The sequence below is a fragment of the Podarcis pityusensis genome (assembly GCF_964106645.2).
Source record: "Podarcis pityusensis genome assembly, chromosome: 11".
In the NCBI taxonomy this organism is placed as follows: domain Eukaryota; kingdom Metazoa; phylum Chordata; class Lepidosauria; order Squamata; family Lacertidae; genus Podarcis; species Podarcis pityusensis.
In genome coordinates, this window is record NC_138036.1 from 34,832,336 (window position 1) to 34,856,794 (window position 24,459).

At 40.2% G+C, this 24,459-nt stretch overlaps 1 protein-coding gene across 4 annotated transcripts in view; it reads left to right on the forward strand.

The window, feature by feature from the left end:
* Window positions 1–24,459, forward strand: part of ADGRV1 (adhesion G protein-coupled receptor V1) — a 236,191-nt gene that overhangs the window by 96,777 nt on the left and 114,955 nt on the right. For 3 of the 4 annotated variants that reach the window (XM_080972135.1, XM_080972133.1, XM_080972134.1), the window contains 20 exons: window positions 1,148–1,350; window positions 3,003–3,179; window positions 3,925–4,107; window positions 4,650–4,829; window positions 6,904–7,068; window positions 7,616–7,733; window positions 9,448–9,571; window positions 11,413–11,551; window positions 12,841–13,026; window positions 13,438–13,670; window positions 14,102–14,250; window positions 15,124–15,325; window positions 15,870–16,089; window positions 16,712–16,951; window positions 18,016–18,165; window positions 19,182–19,655; window positions 20,913–21,056; window positions 21,685–21,856; window positions 22,584–22,719; window positions 23,523–24,376. In XM_080972135.1, the coding sequence (XP_080828261.1) occupies window positions 1,148–1,350; window positions 3,003–3,179; window positions 3,925–4,107; window positions 4,650–4,829; window positions 6,904–7,068; window positions 7,616–7,733; window positions 9,448–9,571; window positions 11,413–11,551; window positions 12,841–13,026; window positions 13,438–13,670; window positions 14,102–14,250; window positions 15,124–15,325; window positions 15,870–16,089; window positions 16,712–16,951; window positions 18,016–18,165; window positions 19,182–19,655; window positions 20,913–21,056; window positions 21,685–21,856; window positions 22,584–22,719; window positions 23,523–24,376 (4,449 nt within the window). Of the gene's footprint in view, window positions 1–1,147; window positions 1,351–3,002; window positions 3,180–3,924; window positions 4,108–4,649; window positions 4,830–6,903; window positions 7,069–7,615; window positions 7,734–9,447; window positions 9,572–11,412; window positions 11,552–12,840; window positions 13,027–13,437; window positions 13,671–14,101; window positions 14,251–15,123; window positions 15,326–15,869; window positions 16,090–16,711; window positions 16,952–18,015; window positions 18,166–19,181; window positions 19,656–20,912; window positions 21,057–21,684; window positions 21,857–22,583; window positions 22,720–23,522; window positions 24,377–24,459 lie in introns of those variants that run through there. The other variant, XM_080972136.1, reaches the window with a different exon arrangement.

The following is a 24,459-nucleotide window of genomic DNA, read 5'->3' on the forward strand; positions in this document are numbered from 1 at the left end:
GTACTGATAAAAAAGTAAAGGTAAAGGACCCCTGACAGTTAAGTCCCGTCACGAACAACTCTGGGGTTGCGGCGCTCAATTCGCTTTACTGGCCAAGGGAGCTGACGTTTGTCTGCAGACAGTTTTTCCGGGTCATATGGCCAGCATGACTAAGCCGCTCTGGCAAAACCAGAGCAGCACACGGAAATGCCGTTTACCTTCCCGCCAAAGCGGTACCTATTTATCTACTTGCACTTTCGAACTGCTAGCTTGGCAGGAGCAGGGACTGAGCAACGGGAGCTCACCCCGTCATGGGGATTCAAACCGCTGACCTTCCGATCAGCAAGCCCAACAGGCTCAGTGGTTTAGACCACAGTGCCACATGTGTCCCTTCAACGATAGGACACGGCAAAGACATGGAGATTAATGAAAAAGTGCAAACAAGTAAAAGCAAAATAATGTCTCCCCTGTCTTTGCTTAAAATTATGGAGCACATACTCTTGTACTCTCTGCCAGGGGTGGCCAACACCCAAGAGACTGCGATCTCGTTAAAGACTGGCAGTGTTAGATCAAAGTTGTTAAGCTTTTTTTAGGGAGGAGAAAGGCCCATTTTGGGGGGGAGCAGGGCAAAATGTTGAGCTTCTTTGGGGGGAGCCAGTGATCTACCAGTGATCTACCACAGATGTTCAGTGATTTACCGATAGATCACGATCTGCCTGTGCTAAATAATTTCCTACCTCTCTTTGAAATCTTCAGAAGCCAATATAGCTTTGAAGTATTGTAAAGTGCTACTAGCCCCAGATCTCGATCATTTGCCACCACCTCCAAGAAATGCTTCCACTGCAGCTATAACTCACTGAACTAGAAGAAAATAAATTTATTCTGTTTCAGAAATTATATCAAAGACGTGTTGGATAAGAGATCCAATGTGGAGTAATGGTTAGAGTGCTGGAATAGGACTTGGGGGACCAGGGTTTTAATCACCACTCTGTCATGAGCCCACTGAGTGACTTTGGGCCAGCTAATGTCTCTCTTGATAAGCTACTTCACAGGTGTGTTGTGTATATGCTGCCTTTAGCTCTTTGGAGAAAGGGTGGAATATAAATGTAACAATAAATAAACAAATATTTTAAAACTTTATTACAAGTTTTTTCTCCAATCTTTTCAGAGAAACCCACCATTGTTACTTTACATGTTCTTAGAGAACAAGGATTTGCTGGTGATATCAGTGTGCAGTTGATCCCCCAGCCCATTTTTTCACTCCCGCTTGTCAATCAAGCCATTGAAAATGAGGATTATAGGTTGGAAAACAAGACCATTATTATGCCAGCGAACATGACAATGGCTTCAGTAAATGTAGTCATTTTGCCAGTGAGTATTTTAATATATCTTTTTCCTTCACTCATGCAGCTCTCCATGGTTGATGTGACTAAGCAGCCAAACTCTACCCAGATTCCTGGGCCTAGTAAATGACAGTTCTGATGACTGGCAAAAGATGCAGCATGCCAGATCATCTAGCAAATAGGCAAATTCACTTCTGCTGCTTGTTACTCCACAGCTGCTGCCGCCTCTGTGCTCTGTTGATCTACTTCGTTTGTACATGAAGCACATGTGATAAGGGTGTGGGAGGATGCATTGTGATGTATGAGACCATGATGGGAAACAAAGTTCACAATCAGTGCCCTACAGATTGCATCTAAACAAGTTCTGCTCAGAGCAGGCCCATTGAAATTAATGAAACACAATTAGCCATACCCTTAATTTTATGACTAATATGGGATACAATCCTATGTTCTCAAGGTGCACTTTGATAACACACATGTGCTAAAATTCAGCCAGGTTTACAAAGCTCAGAATATTTTTTTTAATAAGATATTTATTAAGATTTTCAAGATATTACAAAATAAAAATAGAAAAAGGAAAAATACAAAATAAAAATAGTTAAAAACAACTCAATCTTTCCATTACTTATTTTTCATTAGCTTGTTTCCCGGACCTCCTCACGCCTCCCTTTTTTGTATTCCAGTTCAGTTAGTTGGTTCAGCAAATCCTTCCCCTCTTTGTTTATCCTAATCTTTAATCTTAAAATATTGTAACATTAAATTTTTACCTGTTAGTAATCCATTTTTCATATTCCCTTATAGTATTGCAGCTAAAAACCACTTAATTTCTATCCAACATCATTCTAACATTCATTAATTTTACAATATTTCTGTAAATAGTCTTTATACAAAGCTCAGAATAGACGAAAATGTTTATTCTAATTTATTCGACTGGACTCCTAAACCAGCTGCCCAATTCTTGTTTACAGTTAGGTCAGGGCACCCATTACTGTTTGGAGTCCTAGACTGTGTAAACACCATATATTTAAAGCACATGACTTCCCTCAGAGAATCCTGGGAATTATAGCTCTTTGAGGGGTAAACTGCGATTCCCAGGATTCTTTGGGAGAATCAATGTGCTTTGAATGTATGGTTTGTAACTGCTGAGATTTTCAGGCTGCAGTGATTACACAGAAATAGTTTCCGCTCTGTTTGATAGTGCTTACTCCCATGCATAGGATTACAGCCTTGGTGTCTGCTCACTGAGACTGGACTGAGGTGAACTAGGCCAGTGGTTCTGAACTGGTGGTCTGTGGACCTGAGGGAGTTCACATAAAACACTCAGGGGGTCTGTGGCACCATTCACAACAAAAACTACCACAGAGATATCAAAATTTTCAAAAGTAGGGGGTCCGTGGCTTGGCTTTTGAAAAACAGGGGGTCCGCAGTACTTAGCTAATTGGGAACCACTGAACTAGGCCTAGAATCAAGTACTATGGCCAAAATGCTAGCTCTATAAAAGTGTGATGGGGTCTTTATATTTTTGCAAGGGCAATTTACGTATACAATAATAAGATGCAATTACAATGCAATATTTTCATAAGCAAAAGAATGGGGGGAGAGTGTGTCCATTTTGTTATAGCCCCCAGTATTTGAGAGATTCACATTCCACCTTTCCATTTGTCATTTCCACCCCGACAGGATAACATTCCAGAATTACAGGAGATATTTGTAATCAATATTAGCAGTGTACAGTTGCTGGACTCATCCCTTACTGGCGGAGGGCCAAGTGTGAAAAGACTTGGCTTAGAAATAGCTGAGATAACAATTGAAGAGAATGATGATCCTAGAGGAATATTTTATTTCAGTGCTGCCAAGGTGAGAACAAACTGAAAAATGTCAATGCCCCCATGCTGTCATTATTCTTGGTCTCAGTAATCTGAAACTGACTTTGTTTGTAGATGGTTGGGCTGATTGGGGCATTTTATATCTTAACTTAAGAAGCTGAGATATCACTTGCCCTGGGGATGCCAGTGTGATGTCCCACAGATGTTTCTTTCACCATCTCTGATCATTGGTCATGTTGTCTGGGGCTGATGGGAGCTGGAGTCCAACAAAATCTGGAGGTCACCACACTGGTCACCCTTGCACTAGCCTTTCAACCACACATGCGACCTCTTTGTTCTACCTTTTGCCCAAGTCATGAGTACATTTGAGTTCACAGTCTGTGTCCCCAAATAGCTGAGCTGTGCATTCATACAATTATCCACATGCAACATTCAGCAAGTGTATAGTCTGTGCACCTATGCACTCAGCAGTTGACATGTAAAAATCAACAAGTGTATGCTTTTTCATACAAACACTTGTACATGTGCAGAGGCAGCTTGTACAGTGTAACATGGGAACAGGCCTACAATTAAAGAAGAAAGTCTATAAATAACCATTGTTTCCTGTTTCATCTGAACCAGGAAAGCTATGGCTACTAGGCTTGGAACATGCCAGATTTTAAAACCAACTTCAAACCATGGTTTGATATCCTGGCTTTTCTATGTCAGAAATGCAATCATTATAGTGCTCTGAATAACTGTCCCAAGCTGAATTTAAAATACTGCTTTCTTTCCAGGATATGAGTGGAATGGTAGCTGGCTTTGAGGTTCCTCCACCAGATAATGTTCTGAAGCTACCAGTTGCTCGAGGGGCAGGAAAATTTGGATCAGTAAATCTGTATTGGGAAGCCACACCTGCCACTGCTAGCCTGGAAGACTTCACGCCATCATCCGGGAACCTAACTTTTGCTGATGGAGAAGTATGGAGTATGCTGATGCAAAAATTCACAACATTTTAGATCATCCTGTACTCCTTAGTTTCTATGTTTTCATGACTATGTTCTTCACATGATGAATGCAGTTAATCACGTGACAGTCCCATCGCATGCCCATCACGTTTCCTCTCTTTAAAAAACAAAACAGAACACAGGCACAGCATCATCCTTCACATATTCACAGCTTTTCATTCTTCATGTAGAATTTGTATGGAAGATTTGAAAGGGATTTAAAAGGCCCACTGCATAATTCCCTATGTCTATGGCTAGCAAGGTAAAAATGTACCCCAAAAGCAAACACAGTTTTATACAAGTTTCAAAGGTCAGCGCAGAATGTTTAATCTTCCTTTAGGATTTTTTAAAGCACCTGGTACATACACTTGTTGGTTTCAACAAGGACTGTACGCTCTCTGTGTTTGGATTTATGGCAGGGTGCCATTCACTGATTGTATTGTCTAAGTCGCAGCATGCTCATCATATAATGATATATGTCACCTATTTCATAGAGTTTTGTTTTGTTTTTCCAGGTGACAGGAGTGATAGAAATCACCATCATAGATGATGACCTTGTTGAGTTTTTAGAGATGTTCACTGTCACTTTAGTCAGAGTGACAGGTGGTGCCCGATTAGGGGAGGATGTGCAAGTGACTGTCACTATTCCACCAAATGACTCTCCTGTTGGCGTATTTGGGTTTGAAGAAAAGCATGTAAGTGGTACAATTGGAAATGTTTGTGTGGTGCTGGTTGTGTAGCTGTTGAATCACCAATTACTTGAAAATGTTAGGGAAAGATTGAATGAAGCACCCATCCAAACAAAACTACTTACATTTTATAATTTTTTTATAATGTATACATATTATAAGTGCTGTTGTTGTATAACAAAACTAAAATGTAAAGCCTTGGATCTTGAAATGGCAGCTCATTCACCACAAGAAAGCATGTGGCTGAGAAAGGGAAGAACTTCTTCTTTTGCATGTTTTTCAAGTAAACTGGAAGTTGTTCTGCCAGTCAACACAGTATGTCAGCTGTGGGGCTGCCTCCATTCCTTGTCTCCATATCTCATGAGTCCAGAGGCTATATAGCCTTCCTTTATTCTTTAATCATTTTAAAATTATTATTTCCATAATTCTATTAGGAATATTTCTGTAGGAACTACAAACCTACCCCTGGGGCTGAGAGCAAAACTAGCTGCTACAGAAAACATGGCAGCCTGCCTCTGAGTTTCTCCTCCACCACAATTTAGTACACCTTGTCTCACGCCCCGGTTTCATGTCATCATAATGTGTGACTCCTTTGCCCCTGCCAATGATGTAGAAAGGGCTTGGGGAGACATAAAGTTTGATCATGTCATGACACAAAGTAAATTGCAGTACATATTGTTAGAGGAGGACATCATTTCTTAGGTCCTAACTTTTCATTGATAATGAGCTGGTTTGCACAACACGGCAAAACACACTGTGGATTAGGAAGACCATGCGAATGTGTTGGCTTGGTGGGGGAAGATGCTCACAGCTGCTTTGTTCCTCTCTGGTTCTTTTACTGCTGTATCACACTGAGCTAATCAAAGGCTTGGCTTTGTGCGTCATGGTTAAGCTCTCTCCACACTAACCATGAAGAGCTTAGCTCACCGTTGTGCAACAGTAGAAAAAATTGGGGAGGAGCAAAATGGCTGCACACTCCTGTCTGGGAGCCTGCATATTCACACAGTCTCCTTAAACCATAGTTTGGCTTACTGTGCTGCATGAATCAGTGGCTACTTTAGGCCAAAGGTGATGGAAAGTGTCATGAGCAAAGTTGCCAGGTTTATATTTTGGGCATTTAAACTGGTTTCATTTTTCACAGGCAAACTCTCCACATAAGACAAAGTAGCAAAATTGCTTGCATATGGTATGGTATTTTTTAAAAAATGGATTTTTCTCTGTAAATTGAATTTCAAAATTGCTTCTTTGGTTTCCATGTATTCCAGTGTTCCAACACAGAGCTTCATTAATCTTTGGTTTGCTCCCTTACCTAGATAGCTTTATTGTTAGAGATGCACATAGTAGCCAGGTTCAGTACCAGAGAAAGGATGTTATTTGTAAGCAGGTTTTTAAGATAGGCATGTTTCAGATCATCCTCAAGCCTGTGGTTGCTAGGAGACTGTTGCGCAGGAAGGACACTAGGTTATGTCCATATGACACTGTAAGTGGTACATACTGAGCAGGTTTATAATTAAATGTAATAAACAAATTCATTTGTTTCACAAATGTCATCACTGCTTCAGATGTCAAAAAGAGAAAACTGAACATTTCCCACAAAGTTTGTAACATTTCTGTTGATGGGTTTTGCTGAATGATTGTTCTGTTGAATCAAATACTAGTATTTTGTATGTTTCCCACCCACTTGGGGAAAAAAAAGAAGAAGTAGGAAGTATGAGTCACGAATCAGAATGTTGAGTGTAGAGAGCAAATAGATGTTTTAGTTTCAACCTAGAGAGGCTGGTATGTGCACAGAAGTTGGCTGCTGCTTCTATACAGTTCCCTCCTGGCACTGGATCTGTGCATCTGACACTAGGTTCTGTATTGGGGGTTCCAGTACTGGATCAGGTACTCCATGTGTGGTACTTAAAGGATGTTAGTGCTGTCTTTCTTTGGACACCAGGTACTTGGGGTTTTGTTTTGTTTTGTGTGTGTGTGTGTGTGTGTGTGTGTGTGTAACTTCCACTTATTTTCCCACATTAGCATCCATATGTGCAAAGTGTGACATATCTGGTCTAACCTTTTCTTGCCTTCGTTGTTTTAGGTAACCGTGAAGGAGCCCCAGTCAATTGATGATCCTGCTGCAAATGTGTTTCTTACTGTAAGTCGGAGTGAAGGAGGCAAGGGGGAAGTTCGGCTCATTTGGATACTAGAGGAGGCAGCTAAATATGATCTCACTCCTCTCAATGGGACTCTTCTCTTTGCTGAGGTAAACCTACTGTTTTCTACCATTTCCCTTTTTTCTTTGATGCTTGTGTATCCTTCTACCAGTATATCTGAGGGTCATGGAACTGAAGAAAACAATCTTCTATATGAGGTCCTGAACATGCCTAAATACCACTGAGTACTATCAGCCGTACTTATAGAGACAAATTGTTGTGTTATTTGGCCCCAATGTGGTGCACTATTTGCACAGTTAACTTGACTCAGAAAGTAAGCAGGAAGATTTATTCAAGATCACCTGTGGTGAGATTGGTCTGGCTTTTACTGCTGCTAGAGAAGGGGTGACAACTTCTCTTCCAGATGAGTCATTGCCACATTTTTTCTGAGGTGTCCATTTTCTACATTCGTAATTAGACACCTTCTGCTTCACCAAAGAGCCACCTGAGAGGCTAAATCTGTCTTGACAGAATGTTGTCATTGTTTAATTAATTAGATATGGTAAATTTTGCTTAGAACTGAAGGTACATTCTCTTCTATTAATATACTAAGTGACAGCTGTAAGTTGAACTATTGTCTGCTCCATTCTAATACAGATGGAATCCCAAAAAACCATAGTTTTGCAAGCAATTCAAGATGGTCTGTTGGAAGGTGATGAAAGTTACACAATTCAACTGGTCTCTACTGATGGCACCGAGATCTCACCAATAAATGGTAAACATAAGGGGCGGAAAGCCATTTCCATTGAATGTCCAAAGACGATAAGTGCTTGAATTACAGGGAGGCCATGGGGGTCCAGCTGGCCTGCTTTCATGACTTTCCCCTTAGCTGCTGTTTGTAAAAGGTTACAGAGTGGCATAATTTGGGTAGAATTAAGGAGTGGATTTGATTAGGTGGCTCCCCGCCCCCAACATTAAGATAAAAGTCTTTTACTGACCAAGTAAATCAATGTTTATGAGGCCATTAAAAACATGTGTTTTGGTCAAGCTGTGTTTTGAACTTGAAACTCAAAAATGTTGTCCTGAACATTCACATTAGCTGTTACTCTGATACCTGAGTTCTCAAGGGAGAAATTGTGTTGTGTTTTAACATACTTTGTCCCTCCTGAAATTAAGAGGGGGAGGCTGTGGCTCACTGGTAGAACATCTGCTTTGCATGCAGAAGGTTTCAGGCTCGAAGCCTGACATCTCCAGGTGGGGCTGAGAGAGACCCCAATCTAAAAGCCTAGAAAGTTGTTGCTAGTCATTGTAGACAATACAGAACTAGATGGACCAATGGTATGTCTCAGTATAAGGCGACTTTCTCTACTCCTTTGAAAATAAGGTTTAATTTGAACTGGTATTCAGAGTAGAAATGTGAAACTGCGTTCTGAACACCTGCAATAAATTTCCTGCTGACCTCTCAGCACTCAATGGAGTTCTTGCCTTGCAAACAAACTTATTAACTGCTGAGCACTAAAGCTCTTGTTTATCTTAGCCAATTAACATGTAAAATAAATTAAACTGAAAAATAAACTAAGACTAATTTATAGAACAAGTGGTGATAACAAGGATTGCCTTATAATTTAATTGCAGAGCCTAACATTAGTGTTTCGCAGTGGCAAATTTACATCTCCCCCCCCCCCCAAGTTTGACTGTGTCATTAAAGGTAAAGGGACCCCTGACCGTTAGGTCCAGTCGCAGACTACTCTGGGGTTGCGGTGCTCATTTCGCTTTACTGGCCGAGAGAGCTGGTGTACAGCTTCCGGGTCTTGTGGCCAGCATGACTAAGCTGCTTCTGGTGAACCAGAGCAGCGCACGGAAACGCCGTTTACCTTCCCGCCAGAGCAGTACCTATTTATCTACTTGCACTTTGATGTGCTTTTGAACTGCTAGGTTGACAGGAGCAGGGACCGAGCAACAGGAGCTCACCCCATCATGGGGTTTCAAACCGCTGACCTTCTGATTGGCAAGCCCTAGGCTCTGTGGTTTAACCCACAGCACCACCCGCGTCCCATGACTGTGGCAATAGTGAGCACTAAATGAGAACTCACCTGTGGGTTCTGTTCAGCAACGTCCCTCAGCTGACCAAATGCCTCTGTCAGTGGAACTGAGAGGATAGCTATTTTTTGTTACTTCCCTTCTTTCATGCAGCCCCCTAAGCCACCCTAATTCTGCTGCAGAAGGTACCTCAAATATCTGCAGTTTTTTCCCCCAGGGTGTGTGTGTGTGTGTGGCTGCATGGTGTGTGTGGCTTCCCTCCCTTTTCTACAGACAGAGCAAAAATGCCATTGGATACAACCCAATGTCATGAGGGCCCTGCGAAAAATGTGTCTCTTTTGTATGTGTAAGCCCCTCTGGTTTTCATCCAAAGAGAAAACAGAGTAAAGATTAATAAGTTATGTCAGTGATTCTTGTTTTTTAATTAGGAAACTTTTTTGTATTCACAGGTGTGGCAACCATCACTGTACTGGGAGATGTGGGAGCTTCTGGGATTGTTGGGATAGCTTCATCATCCACCCATATCCTGATTGGCGAGCCCATAGGAAAGTACAATGGGACTGCTTTTATTGGGTAGGTACATCTCTGAGATCTCTACATTCATTGTAAAACACTGTTGTAATCTATAAATTTGTGTCAACGTGGATTTGCCAAGAAGTAGATCCCACTGCTGTATATATGGAGCTTTCTTTTCTTTTAGGTTTTAAATTTTTGATGAGCAGAATTTTAACAGGACAAAGCAGTTAATCTCCTCATTTCACATAGCAAACAAGGGGAGCCAAAAATAAAACAAAAAACCCAAAAAAAACCTTTAATCTGTCAGTATAGCCTATCCAAAAGTATCAAAATTCAAGTCTAAAACATTTTGCACACTGCTAGTAGATGTCTTTGTATCCCCTGTTTGGTTGCATAAACAATAAAACAGGGCCAATCTGCCACAAAATAACTTTTACATTTTATTCCTTAGCTAGATGCAGATTATTTGTTAATTTTTCCAACATATCAACTTGCCAAACTGTCTTATGCCAATTAGCTAATGTGTCACCCTTTAGGTCCTTCCAGTGTTGAGCAACAAGAAGAATGAGAAGCTTTATAGCAATTTGCAGCTTTATGGGGTTTTTTAATGCCCTAACCTTGTCAAAATGTCACAACCCTGTCCTCTCATTTGTAGAAATCTCAAGTAATTCTAGTAGTTTCCATTCACATCATTGGATGACAGGATCTGTGGCTCTCAAACTTAGGACATGCATACACAAGTATATCCGAATCCAAATAAAAATTTTGATTACTTTATGGAATGTATTTCCAAAAAGAGCTAAACTATTTGCAGTGTCTGTCATACAGTTTGCGTCCCTGTTCCCATACCACAATCCTGAACTGCCGTGTGCCCCCTCCCTAGCCAAGTACAGTGGATGCTCGGGTTGCGAACTTGATCCGTGTGGGATGCACATTCGCAACCCACAGCGTTTGCAACCACCAAAACCCAAAAGTAACCCGTTCCAGTACTTCCGGGTTTTGACGGTCTGTAACCCGAAAAAATGCAACCTGAAGCGTCTGTAACCCGAGGTATGACTGTATTTGTTAAAGAAAAATGAACTATGTGAAGGTAAACTATGTAATAAATGCATGTTTACTTTGGCCCTGAGATTCCCACCATCTGGTGAAAGCTTTAATTAATTTTAATTAACTACGGGAGGAGTCATCACTTATGCTTTCAATTAGACTGGGATATTTCAGAGTTCTTCCCAGTGCTTCTCTAGTTATAATATTTTGGTGGGTGACCAGCATGCCGGCATGCCAAGCACACACCACACACGAGATGTCAAGTGTTCTGATCCCTTTCCAGAGTGCTGCTAGACCAAACCCACTACTTATCTCAACATGCGAGGAGTTTTGACCGCCACCACTTCCACAGCCTAGCTGCAAAAGCTTATGATAACAGGTGCTTCTTATCTGAGGCACCCTTTCTTTGCTTCCAGTTTTGTGCTTATGATTGTTAGAGAAGCTGGCGTCCAGAAGCACTCTCAGAATACCCAGGAGTTCACATTCCATGCAGCTGCAGGTCAGATTTTGATACGCCATGCCACATTATGAATAAATGTTAAGACTGAAACAAAGTACCTATATATATTGTAAACCTCCCTGTGATCTTAAGATGAAGGGTGGTATAGAAATTAAATAAACAATAAACAACAATATATTTTGTGACAATTCACATGAGTTCAGAGATCCAAGAAACGGCTGTTTCAGTACACAGTTTCCCCAATTAAAAAAACCCAATAATTTGCTGCAGCTTTATTTGAAGACAGGGGAAAGATCTGTTTAGGATTGACTGCAGTGTTTGTAATTGAAGGGAGAGCCAAAACCATGAAATCAAACTTGAAACCTGACCATGCTCCTGTCATTGCCTGCAGCCTAGTACGTGGGCCAGGGATTTTTGGAGAGGTCACCGTCTCCTGGAATATAACACCACCTGATCAGAAGAAATTTGCTGAGGTATCAGGAATGTTGACCATGAAAGACAGGCAGTCTGCTGCCATCGTACTGATACAGGTATGAACTACATATTTTTTCCCCTCCCAGCTGAGCAATCCTATACTCTCATTATGTGGAATGGGAGGGGGAAATATGCTGCTGCTATGTGAGGGTAATGCCCTCTGTGTCCTCTATGGACTAAGCCAAAGAAAGGAGGGGAAAACACAACACTATGACAAATCTCCAAATGGCACAAAAAAGCAGTTATGACTGCATCAGTCATGTAAACCTCCAGTGTCCACCAGCAGGAACTGTGCCAATGATGTCCACATGGCACTTGCAACCACAGAAGGAACTAATGAACTATGGCAATTGGGAAAAGACCCTAGAACTTTTGCCTGCATCACAGCACACATAGTGACCCCATAGTTCTCCTTCACCCCATGAGTTCCAGTGCCACAGACAGCAGTAACCCCACTATTGGGAGTCCCTGGTTTGAATCCCTTTGTCCTGCTCACAGGTGCAACTTTGGATCACAACCTGCACAGGGGACTAACAACAATGACACCCACAACAACAAAAAATGTACCTGTTGGGACTCTAGGAAGAGAAGTGACAGCAATGTGCTCAAGTCCTTATGTATGCTGCTTTGTGCTAAGTGCTCACTTTTTATGCAGTGCTCTTCTCCACGGTTCCTCGCAAGAGAGTTTGCCCTTCTGAGCTCTAAGTAGGCAAGACTGGAGGCCAGAGAAGGATAGCTCCATACTGTGTGCCCTGTTATCTAGGTTATGGTATTAATTTGTGGGGTTTATATACTGTAGTGGGTGCACTGCGATTGGGTGCTGACTTGCATCATATCCTATACTATGTTATTCCAATTTGTGTATGATGGTGTTTGGTTTTTTGCAGGCAGATATTATCTTAGAGTTATTTCTCCCCTCATCAAATCCAATGGGATGCAATTCCTTTAGTCAGGTCTTTGTGACTGGTCTGCAGGAGTATAGGATGCAGCACAAGTGGGATGCTCCTCTGTGCTTCCCCAGTTCCACCCACAACTCCAACCCATTTTAACTATTCTGCAGGTGCCTCTTTGGCACTGTGGCTGCACTGGCAGGCTCGTCTATCAGTGTATTCCAGATGTTGTTCCAGCATAGCTACCTTGACAGTGGCCTATCTGATGTTGTGCCACTGTCACAAGGCTTCTGCCGTATTTGATAGCCCCTTCACTCCTATACATCGAGTATAGGCTTGTGACCGCAGTGTTCCATGTTGGTTAGATTTTGCTTCTTGGTTCACATGTAAATGGGCTTTCCATCAAGGTGAACATTGCAAAATTTTTCCTGATTTGTCTGCTTGCATTTCTTTAGGCTCTAGATGACGATGTTCCAGAGGAAAAACATCACTATCAGTTTCATCTAAGTGGTATCAGTGATGGAGGAATCATAAATGAGTCTGCCAGCACAGCAAACATCACCATGGCTGCTAGTGACTTCCCCTATGGGAAGTTTGCATTCTCCCAGGAACTGCTGCAGACGTCTGAAGAAGAAAAATGGGCAAGTGGGGAGTTCACTTATTGTATTTATTTATTTAACAAAACTTATATATCACTTGGTTCGTAACAAAACCTCTAAACAGCTTGCAAGAAGTAGTAAAATTATTAAAAGAGTTGAAAACAAAAGTAAAAATATTTTAGAAACAGTTAAAATCAGCAAAAAACTAAAACAAGATTCAAGCACGTCTGGGTAAGCTTGCTTAAACAAAAATGTTTTAAGCCCCACGCAGAGTACTAACCACTATACGATCATGGTCATAGTGTGCCTCCACCCTAAAATAATGGTTTCTTACAAGTGTGTAATGAGTATTGTGTGGCACCTGCAACAGTTATAACATCCAGCTGTAATCAACGTTACAATGCAACATGATGTAGTGTCATTGGAGCCTTAAGGAATCCTTGTCCTCAACAGGCTAATATCACAGTTGTCCGTTCACATGGATATTACGGGCAAATTCGCCTCTGGTATCAGGCGCTGAATGGAACTGCAGTTGAAGGCATGGATTTTACTCTCATGTTCAGAGAAGTTACTTTTGAACCCAAGGAGACTATGAAAACTATTTATGCAGAAATCCATGATGATGACCTCCCTGAAGGTCCTGAGGAGTTTTCAATAGAAATGACAAAAGTTGAACTACTGGGAAGGTAAAAATAAATTTCATTGCATGGGAGAAGATTAACCATGGCGACAGAATTTGCTATATGTGGTACATATATATAACAAATTTAGTAACCCTGGATATCTTACTTGATGTTATGTTTTGGATTCAACTGTAGATTGCAAGATAGAGATTAATGACTGGGAGTTGTTGTTGTTGTTGTTGTTGTTGTTGTTGTTGTTCTTCTTCTTCTTCTACTACTACTACTACTACTACTACTACAATTTGCAGTTTCCCAACTAATCTATATTGCAAACCAGGACCAAATCCAGGCTCATTCTCTTGGCATGAATCTATGGTTAGCAGTGCAGCTATGTCTTAACTAAGCCAGTTTGCCACAGGACAAAAACTGGGACACCCAGGAATCTGAGCTTATTGCCTAATTTCTTTATATTTCCCTTCACATACTTTTGCAAGTGGATTTGATTTTACGATAAAAGAAAATGGACTGCAAGTTGACCAACCCCCTGAGATAGGAAATGCCTCAGTAATAAAAATCATTATATCGAAAAGTGACAATGCAGAGGGCATAATTGAATTTGATCCACTCTATACAAGTCTGCAAGGTAGGTTAAGGATATAGCATCATACTGCATTTTAAAGAACAAATGAATGACTTTATCATTGTTAATGATGGCCTCTGAGCTTGGTGTGGAAACAGATGGTTGAGCACTCTTGCTGGACCTCTGCAGGTCTTTTCAGAATCCCATGCACATGAAATGCATGTCAGGGAGAAGCAGAATATTAATGTAATAAAAATATAATAAAACAGTACTATCCATTCAAAATATTGTACCTGTTTTAGGTTTCGATTTCCTTATTTATTTTATTTGGTGGCATTGATAGCTACAGAAGAATGCAAAAGTGCACTTAAACATCTCCCCCAAACAGAGTTTAAAGTTGTTTTTTAGCGCCAGGAAACAAAAACATAACTGTTGTGACTGGTACTCTTACAGATGTCCAGTTGATACTATCACCCCTAAAGCAGAAAGTTTTGCTGCTGTTCCTCACAAGATGCCCTTGGCTCTTGGGGATGGTGGGAGTTCAGCCCAGTCCAGCAGCTGAGAACAGTGCCTCACTGTGTGCTGCACCAGAAAATGCAAGGCTTTTCCATGAATCTCTATGGGTTAAATAGCTTGTGAGAAATGTAAAATGAAATGTAACAACAGGGACCTTTTGAATGATTCTCTCCCTCTGTGGTTCAAACAAGTAGAAACAATCAGCTTTCAAGGATATGCAACAAATGTCTTTGTGAAATAATCACTTTGCAATTCCAATTTTTGTCCTACCAATGGTGGCATTTGGGGACAATTTCCTAATATTGCTTGATTCCCCCCCCCCCAACATATGAACTCAAGTAAAAAAATAAATCATATGGCCATATACAAGCATGCAATTTAGAAAATGTCACTCATTCACTTTGAATTCATTTTTTGTAGTGGAAGAAGATGTTGGAATGATAATGATTCCAGTAGTACGAAGACGTGGGAATTACGGCTTTGTGACTGCAGATTTCATATCTAGAAGTATTTCAGCTCTTCCTGACGGTGTTGACTACAGTATCATAAATAATTCAGTCATTTTTCATCATGGCCAAAACCACAGTTTCATCAGTGTCTTAATCATAGATGACGATGAAAGGTAATGATGTTGAAGACTTCTTTGCATATGATAGGGAAATGGATAAGGAGGAGAAGGGACTCCAAGAGTCATCTGATCCAACCCTTGCAATTCAGGAATTTCAACTAAAGCATCAAAGACAGACGGCCATCCAACCTCTGCTTAAAAACTTCCTTTTTAAAAGTTGCTGATAAACTTTTTTTTTTTTTTTTTGCTGTAAACAAAATTTTCAGCTGTGAAGCAAACATTGATTAAGAGTAAAATAGAGAACAACCATTATTATCTCAGTCTCTTTTCTGGTTTCCTGTAAATTTCTCTTATGAAGAAATTAAAAATAGAGTTTCTATGTGTCTGTTAAATAAGCTGCAATTACATATATAAATGCAGATCATGCACTGGCAGTTATTTTCCCTTTCTTATGTCTACAGTGTAAACCACCCATAATTAATATTGAATATATGCAAATGGTCTGGTGAATTGCTGGGCATTCAGATTTTAATGATGCCTATATGGAGAGGTCATGTTTGGTAGCAAAATGTGATCTTTTCTATTGTTTCTGGAATAGAGAATATGCTGAGCAGTTTGAAATCCAGCTAATAAGTGCTAGTGGGGGAGCAGTCCTTGGGCTCCACCTAGTGACCCAGATAACTATTGCTAAGAGCGACTCTCCGCATGGGACTGTCCGGTTCCTCAACCAAAGCCGAATAATTATCCCCAATCCTGATATGTCGTTGACGCTGTCCTTGGTCCTGGAAAGAACTGGAGGCTTGGTGGGAGAATCTCAGGTATGCCTCCCCGCCTTAAATTAGATGTTGTTGAATTCCTTTTGTAAGGATGCATTTTATTATGAAATGAATGAGATTAAATTTTACACTCCCTCATTCTTCTATAAGATTGTGTCGTATAAGATTGTAAACCAGATTATACAGGAGTTGTTTCTGGTCTATGCATCTACTGAATGTGATAAGATTATTTTAACCTGCATTTAGACTAGGTGGTAATTTGGCTATCCATTCCCCACCCCTCTTACTGTGGTTGTTTTTTCTGGTTTGTGTGCTTTCCAGTTTTGCAGATTGGTGTATTGCTTGCTATCTTTTACATTTTTAAAAATAACTGATACATCATTAACTGCTTGAGGGTTTTCATGGACAGAAAGGTGGGATATAAACAAACACAGGAGTAAAATGGGGCTCACTGCTTTGGGCTAAGGGTTGTTAGATCAGTTAAGCCACCTGAGGTTAGAAGGACTGTGCTTCTCTTGCCAATACTCACATGGGAAATAGAGCAACTCTCCAGCCATCCTCCAATTAATGTCTTTTGTAAAAGGTACTAGCTACCATAATTGTTCTATTGCAACTTGCTTGTAATACTAACAAATGCTACCCTTGGAATTTATATATTTCACAGATTAACTGGGATATTTTGGGACCTAACTCAGATGCAATTTTACCTGCTCTGAACAGTGACATTGGTGACCCGGTGAACGGAACCTTTTATTTTGAAGAAGCAGAAGGTGGTCTGAGAACCATCACCTTGGAAATTTATCCTCATGAAGAAGTTGAAGTTCAGGAGACCTACATTGTTCGACTGAGCATTGCAAAGGGCGAAACAGAACTGGATCCAAAGGCTGCCAGCATTACACTAATAGTAAATCTTTTTTTTAAAAAAATGGGACTGTTTCTGTAGTAAAGCAGGTTGGGTTGCTCAGTGTTTTTCCTGCCCAGGAATTGTTGAAAGCTTTGCAACATGAGGAAGCCATTCCTCCTCCCTGCATTTAAAGAATGTGTGAGAAAGTTGCGGGGATACCTGACTAGCCCCACTCCCACTACTGGCACACATAAGAGCCATGTCCATCTATGCACATACTGATGAATAAAGCTCCTCCTTAGGAAGGCAAATGTTGGCCAAAATAAGAGTTCCTCTTGTGTTGAGGCGTTCTGGGAACATGCATGCATATAGCCCCTTCTCATGCTTGCTGCATTGGCAGTGACATGGTGTGGCCAATGTGCATATTGACCATGGGAGTGGGGCTAACCTCATGGCCCCACAGTCTCCCCACCAACACCTCTTTTCAACACATGGAGGCATTTGCAGTTGAGTGAAAATAAGTGGGCATCTTGCCCTACCAAGCTGTTGAGAAGCAGGCACTGATACAGTCAGCTGTCCGATTTTCCTAGCCATTGTTCTTCTTAGCTAACATTTCTTCTACTGTTTCTCCTTCCTGAACACGAGTGGATTAATAATTTTCTCCATTTCAGATATATTAAACTTTTCTTCCCCCATAGAACCGAGTCATTCTAACCTTCCCAACATTTAATTTGCTCTTTTTAAACATTTATGTTTATCAGCATCCAGAATTATTATTGACCATCGTTGTGTGTGAAGTCAATACACTTGATTTCATTTGCAGAATATGCACACAAAATCCTATTATCACAGTTCAGGTCCTTTGGTAATTCACATGCTGCTCTCATTGTAACCTTAACAAAACAATTAGCTGCCATGCTTAGGTTTGTTTATTTGTTCAAAAACAAGCTCAAAGTCACAGCATACAAGATTAGTTGCATTGTTGTTTGGATCTTATGCCATTTTTTAAAAGGGAAAAAGTAAACATGGAATTAATATCTCATGAATTGTTGCTTAAACTGTTTAACTTTTATTTGGCCCACAAGCAAGGAAAGTCAATTATATGCTGTTGTAAACATTTTTAGATTCTGAAGTTTGGTGATCCCAATGGAATTGTGCAGTTTGCCCCTGAATCATTATCCCCAAAGTACTATGAGGAGCCATCAGCATCCGAAGGGCCACTACGTATCGTGCTTTTCATAATGCGAATTCAAGGCACCATGGGGAACATTACGGTAGTTTCAACCTTTGGTACTTATTTGGTAGTTTCGACTTTTGATACAAATTGCAGCAGTGTAATCTGAAGTCTTCAGCAGCACATTCAATCTCACCCTTGACTATGAAGGTGAAATTAGATCTTATGGAGACATCGTGCAATGTATGGTAGATTTGTAAAGTTCTTAACTAAAGTTTCTGAATGTTTTAGGTTTTTAAATTTACAGTATGATCACATCTTACACAAGGGTTCCATGTATCTGCAAAAATACATTTACTCAGACTCTTGGAACTGTCCCCGCATGAGCATCCTGGTGCTTCTGGAGACAGTGCGTGGAGAGGGCTTCCCAAGCAAAGCAGAGAGCTTAGAAGCTCATTTGGCATTGGGCTTCCCCAGCGCTTTTAAGCTCACTGCCTTGCTTGGGGAACATGCCAGCTCTGGAGCCCCCAAGATGCTCTTGCAAGATCTCACAGGGCTGTCTGAGTTCCCGCAAGATCTCACAGGAGCATCCCAGATTTGGCACGCGGACTGGACCTTACTTCCCAAGCAAGGCAGAAACCTTAAAAAACTTTTTTTTGCAGCAGGAAAACCCTTTTTAATATCTCCCCCTTGCTTGCATTTAACTTATGTGGCCTTCAACCACATATGGTTGAAATTGTGCAAGTTAAATGTTCATAATAGGCAATCGTACTGTATTTCTTTGTTGGAATGATTTGGAAGGCTATGTCAAGCATAAAAAATAAATCAGTTTAAATGTTTCTTAGAGGAATGTGCTTATTACTTTTAGAGGGACATATTTAGGGGGACTATTATTATGATTATTTTGCTACTATGCGGTGCATTATGGTTTATTATTATGCTGTGTAAATTATGTTCTTAATGTCGTACACTGCTCTGGGATCGTTGATTAAAGGGTATATACAAATCAAATAAATAATAATAACAATTTCATATTAAAACTAATTGTCTAATATGTAAAAAGATATGAAGGTCTCACCACTTTTTGAACTTACTGATCAAAGATTTTTATTTCAGGTTCACTGGGAGCTAAGTAGTGATTCAGATACTACAGATGATTTCCTTTTCACCAGCGGTTCTGCTGTAATTCCTGATGAGCAAAGGACATCTGAGATTGTTATATTCTTATTGCCTGATGATGTCCCTGAAATAGATGAGCATTATGTGGTACAGCTTACTTCAGTGGAAGGAGGAGCTGATGTGGATCAGGAGAAAAGCACTTCTGGATTCACTGTTTTGTCAAATGATGATCCCCATGGAGTATTTGCCTTGTATTCTGAAAAGCAGTCAGTGCTGGTGAAGAACGATCTGAGCCGGCACATCCAGATTAACGTAACTCGTCATGCGGGGACTTTTGGAGATGTGATTGTGGAGTATCATGTTTCATCTCCTAGTGAAGAAAGCTTAGTCACGCCAGCCAATGCAGTGGGACATCTGCTAGTTAAATCAGGTTCCAGTTTTGGAGTGAAGACTGTGCCAATACATACCCAGGTCTGTAATTTCTCTTTACCTTGTGAGGTCCTTGAAACTGAGTTGAGTAAGCAGCATAGCAATACTTTGTGACCATTGTCCATTATAAGTTTGGCTGCAACCCAAAGCTTTCTAGAAAAATAAGAGTCCCATTTTCTAGAATCAGAGTGGGGAGGCACCCCAGAGGTCATCTAGTCCAAATCCCTGCCTGGGCAGGAAATCTGCTGTTGTAGCATCCCCGGTCAGTAGCCATCTGGCCTCTGCTTTTTAAAAAAACAAACAAACAAACAACCCTCTAACTAAGGAATCCACCATCTTTTGATGCTGTCTGTTCCATTACTGAATAGTAATGGATGGTAAAAACTAGTAATAAATTTTACCATCACAAAGTTCTTCCTGATGTTAAGTCTTAAACCACTTTAATATGCACTTGTTGGTTTGGTTCCTGCCTGCTGGAGCAACAAATTTGTTCCACCATTGATGTGTCAGCCCTTCAAAAATCTGAAAATGGCTATTACATCACCTCTTAATAATCTCTTCTCCTTGCTAAACGCACACAACTCCTTCAATCTTTCCTCCTCTGGGACACATTCCAGTCTGTCAATATCCTTTAAGAGATTGTGGCTGAGACCTTTCAAAGGAAGGGAGGTTTGACATGTGCAGTAGGGAGGGATTGCCTGTGCATTTCCTCTTATCATATGAAAACATTGTCTCCCAAGAAAGCCCTTTCGATAGCAGTCCCTGAATTGTAGTCTTTGAAATATGCTTTTTCTATATGCAGTACTGATGGACAAAGAAAACTTGCAATTTAAAATCTTTTCTTAGTGACAGCCTGTTTCCCATGGTATAGTCTTTCATGTTCCAGAATCTTGCTTGGGTAACAGTCTCTGTCCATGAGGAAACATCTGCCTTGGGGAATGATTTTTCTTTCAATTTTTTCATGAACTATACTGGGTGAGAGTTTGCATGGCTGAACACCTTGTTACTACAACAACAACCCTCCTTGCACACTGTAAATGGTTAATTATAATTGTATTCTGCTTATAGGCAATAAAGAATAAATACTGATGATGAACTTAAACAGTTGTGGCTTGAATATGCCACCATCTGCCATTATTCATAATTTAACGTTATATTCTATTATTCTTTTGGGAAAGATTTTGGAAAACAACATGTTTAAAACAGTTCTCAATATGAGGATTTCTTGTTTGAATGTCTCCCACGTAGTTCTTATTTCCTAGTTGATGACAAAACAGATAAGTGATTATCTCCTTTCAGGTGTTTCTCTTCCTGGGCTTGAATTTTACTCTGAAACTGAATAGCGTAACCCTGTTTAATATTAGTGCCAATATTGTGCCTAAAATATTAAATACAACGATGTCAGTCTCTGTCCCAATTCCCAAAGAAGCTGCCAATTCTCAGGTAAGTACAGCCATGTAACATCTGTACCACCAGAGGGCAGATTAAAATTAATGCAGACACAACGTTGTTAGAATTAACTGACTGCCATATGTTGAAGCATTTGAACAAATTATTTGTAAATGTATCAGTGTAAAAACTGGTGAGGTTTTTGGTTTCAGTATGTGCTTGCATTTACTTGCCGTGCATTTAGGAAGCAGCTTGTGCAAAGAGCAGAATGTAGATTTTTATGGATCAAATACTAATACATTTGGTTTTGAAAAACATGAATAGTTTTTGTTATATGGTTCCAAATTCTATCAGCTGCTTCAGGAGATTTTCATTTAGATATCATTAGACTTCAGAGGAGAGGAGAAGTAACCCACTGTATCTTGTTGCCATGTGTATGTGCAAAAAATACCTTGTGCTGATAGTGTGAGAATTAGATGCGTTTCAGAGATGTAAAAATTCTAGGGTTGTTAAAGGAGTGTACGATGCTGCCAGTAGAAGCAATACTTCATATAGGAATATTTGATCCACAAAAGTATAAATTTACTTTACGCACCATGTGGCTGCTGCTAAAGAATAACATGTATGTGCATGTAAAATCATCCATTTCTCACAATAACGACATCTTTCTCCATTTGGGTAGGTTGCCTTTGAGTCTGTTATCTTACGACTTACAAATATTACAGCAGGGACAACCCAAGCAATGATAACTCGGGAAGGAGTGTATGGCTCCATCACAGTAATGTGGAGTTCTGGATATCCACCTGGCTTGATTCCAGAGTTCCTTCAACCAGGCAATATTACACCAGCTTCTGGTAAGTGCTTCCATTTTGCCCCTTACAAGAAGAACCTGAGATCTTCTACATGCAAATCATATGCTCTACTGTTGGCACCATCTTTTGCTTCATAGAATCTTTAAGCCACAAGGCTTAGGCTATTGATAATTTTGCCCCTTCCAGGCCAGAAGTATGTTCATCACATCACGACCCTGACTGTTGCAGTTTTATTTCATTGGAAGAAGAAAGTTCTTGAGAACACTGGGTTAAAGATGACATTTTCCTGTTCTATTCCTGGTCCAGACATCTGGGGGGGAAACATATATAACTTATCTTTAATCATATAGAACTGTAAAGATTGCTCATTTCCTGCCTGTAGTATCTGATGAGAGGATAAAATTCTTAAGAGAGAATGCTGTGTCTTGCCAGGGATATTCAAAAATCAAGTTTTGTGTTATGCTTTTATTCATTAAGGTTTTATTCATATTTGCATATGTTCATTTTATTTTAATATTTGTTAAAAGAAGAGCAACCAAGTCTTTGTAAAGAGGCATACCACCGTCTACCAGCAAAATACAGCTTTGTAAGTTACCTTACACCCAAATAAGCACAACATAAATTAACTTCTATTGATATTACCAAACCTTTGTTTTGTGATGGACTGATGAATAGAGACAAATCTGAAACTACGATCTAATGTGTAACTGTTGTTTCTGTTTAAAAATTCAATTGTTCTTTTAGCAACTTCCTTCCTTTCTCTTTCCAGGCATTGTTATTGTTCCTCATGGTGAACCAAACAGCATAATTTCTTTCCATGTTGTACCAAATCAAAGTATCCCTGAAGCATTTGCTATACATTTATCAGCTGTGCATAGCAATGTATCTGGTGGAGCTCATCTGAGGTAAGAAAGGCTATTGGTCAGTTGCTATTCAGGAGCTGGACATTGGCAGTAAAAACTTTGGTCTCATTTCAATATTCAATTACTCTTATATCCCCCACTCATCCAAGGAATCTTGAGCTGCTCACATAGTAGTCTTCCCTTCGGAAGGCTTACAGAGCCAAACCTTCTAGCTTTGCAAAAACCATTACAGTGGTACCTCGGGTTAAGTACTTAATTCGTTCCAGAGGTCCGTTCTTAACCTGAAACTGTACTTAACCTGAAGCACTACTTTAGCTAATGGGGCCTCCTGCTGCCACCACGCTGCTGGAGTACAATTTCTGTTCTCATCCTGAAGCAAAGTTCTTAACCTGAGGTACTATTTCTAGGTTAGCAGAGTCTGTAACCTGAAGCGTATATAACCTGAGGCGTATGTAACCCGAGGTACTACTGTATAACTTGCCTTCCGACCATTCATTACACAGAGATGTATACATGTGCATTTCTCTATCCATGGGGGGGGGGGGAGGGAGAGAAATACATATGAGAAAGAAAACACACAGAGAAAATCTCTTTATGAACTAATGTTTCCTGTACATTTAAGACGAATCCAATATACACACTCTTTTTTTCATTTTCTTTTTGAAAAATTACATCCAAGTTCTTAGTTGGTTCCAGCTGTTAAAAAATGGTGATGCTCTTACCTAAGGCTGGAGAAAGTTTTTTTTCAGAGAACCAGAAGTGGTAAGATGAGCTGTTTTTGCTTGTGGTTGTACTTCCTTGTCTAGGTCTTTGCAAATACAATTTTCACTTTGTTTTTGTTCCAGACCAGGCTTTACCGTTGCTGAAATTGAACCAATGGGAATCTTCCAGTTTGCACCTAACTCAACGAATATTTTAGTAAGGGAAGAAGCACAAATGGTCAAATTGTATGTACAAAGACTTTTTGGCTACCGAAGCAACCTCACAAAACTGTTCTATCAGACCATTGCAGGAAGTGCCAAACCACTAGAAGACTTTGAACCTGTTCATAATGGAGAGCTTGTTTTTGGACTCCTTCAGACTGAGGTTGTGTTTGAAATCTTGATAATTGATGACAGCATTTCAGAAGGAGATGAAATATTTTTTGTGAACTTAACATCTGTGGAAGTTATAGCTACACACCCATTTGACCCAACGTGGAATCCACGTTTGAACGTAGAGTTTAGTGTTGCATCAGTTACCTTACTGGCAAGTGATATCGTTATCCATAATGGAATTTTAAGTCTTGGACCAGCTATTATTTACACTGAAGAAGACACCGAAAGCAGCACACCCAATGCAGTTCTGATTCATATTAGGAGGACTCTGGGTTTTGTGGGAAATGTTTCTGTCACTGTTAAAACATTTGGTGGAATAAGTGCTCAGAGAGGGACAGATACATTCCCTTTTGAGATTGTCTCTGGGATTTCTAATCTAACCTGGGCAATTGAAGGAGTCGATTTTGAGGAGCTGACTCTGTCTGTTACATTGCTGGAAGGGGAACGAGAAAGTCAGGTGTCTGTCAGCATTCTTGATGATGATGAGCCTGAAGGACAGGAAATGTTTTATGTTGTGCTCTCTGACCCTCAAGGTGGAGCTCAGATTACAGAAGCTGTGGATGAACATGGTTTTCAAGGTTTTGCCACAATTATTATCAAAGGTGGGAGCTTTTTAGTGGAATCAATAAATAAATTAAACACTGTTAAGGTGGTTATTACCTTATGCTTATCTAGATTTTAAGAA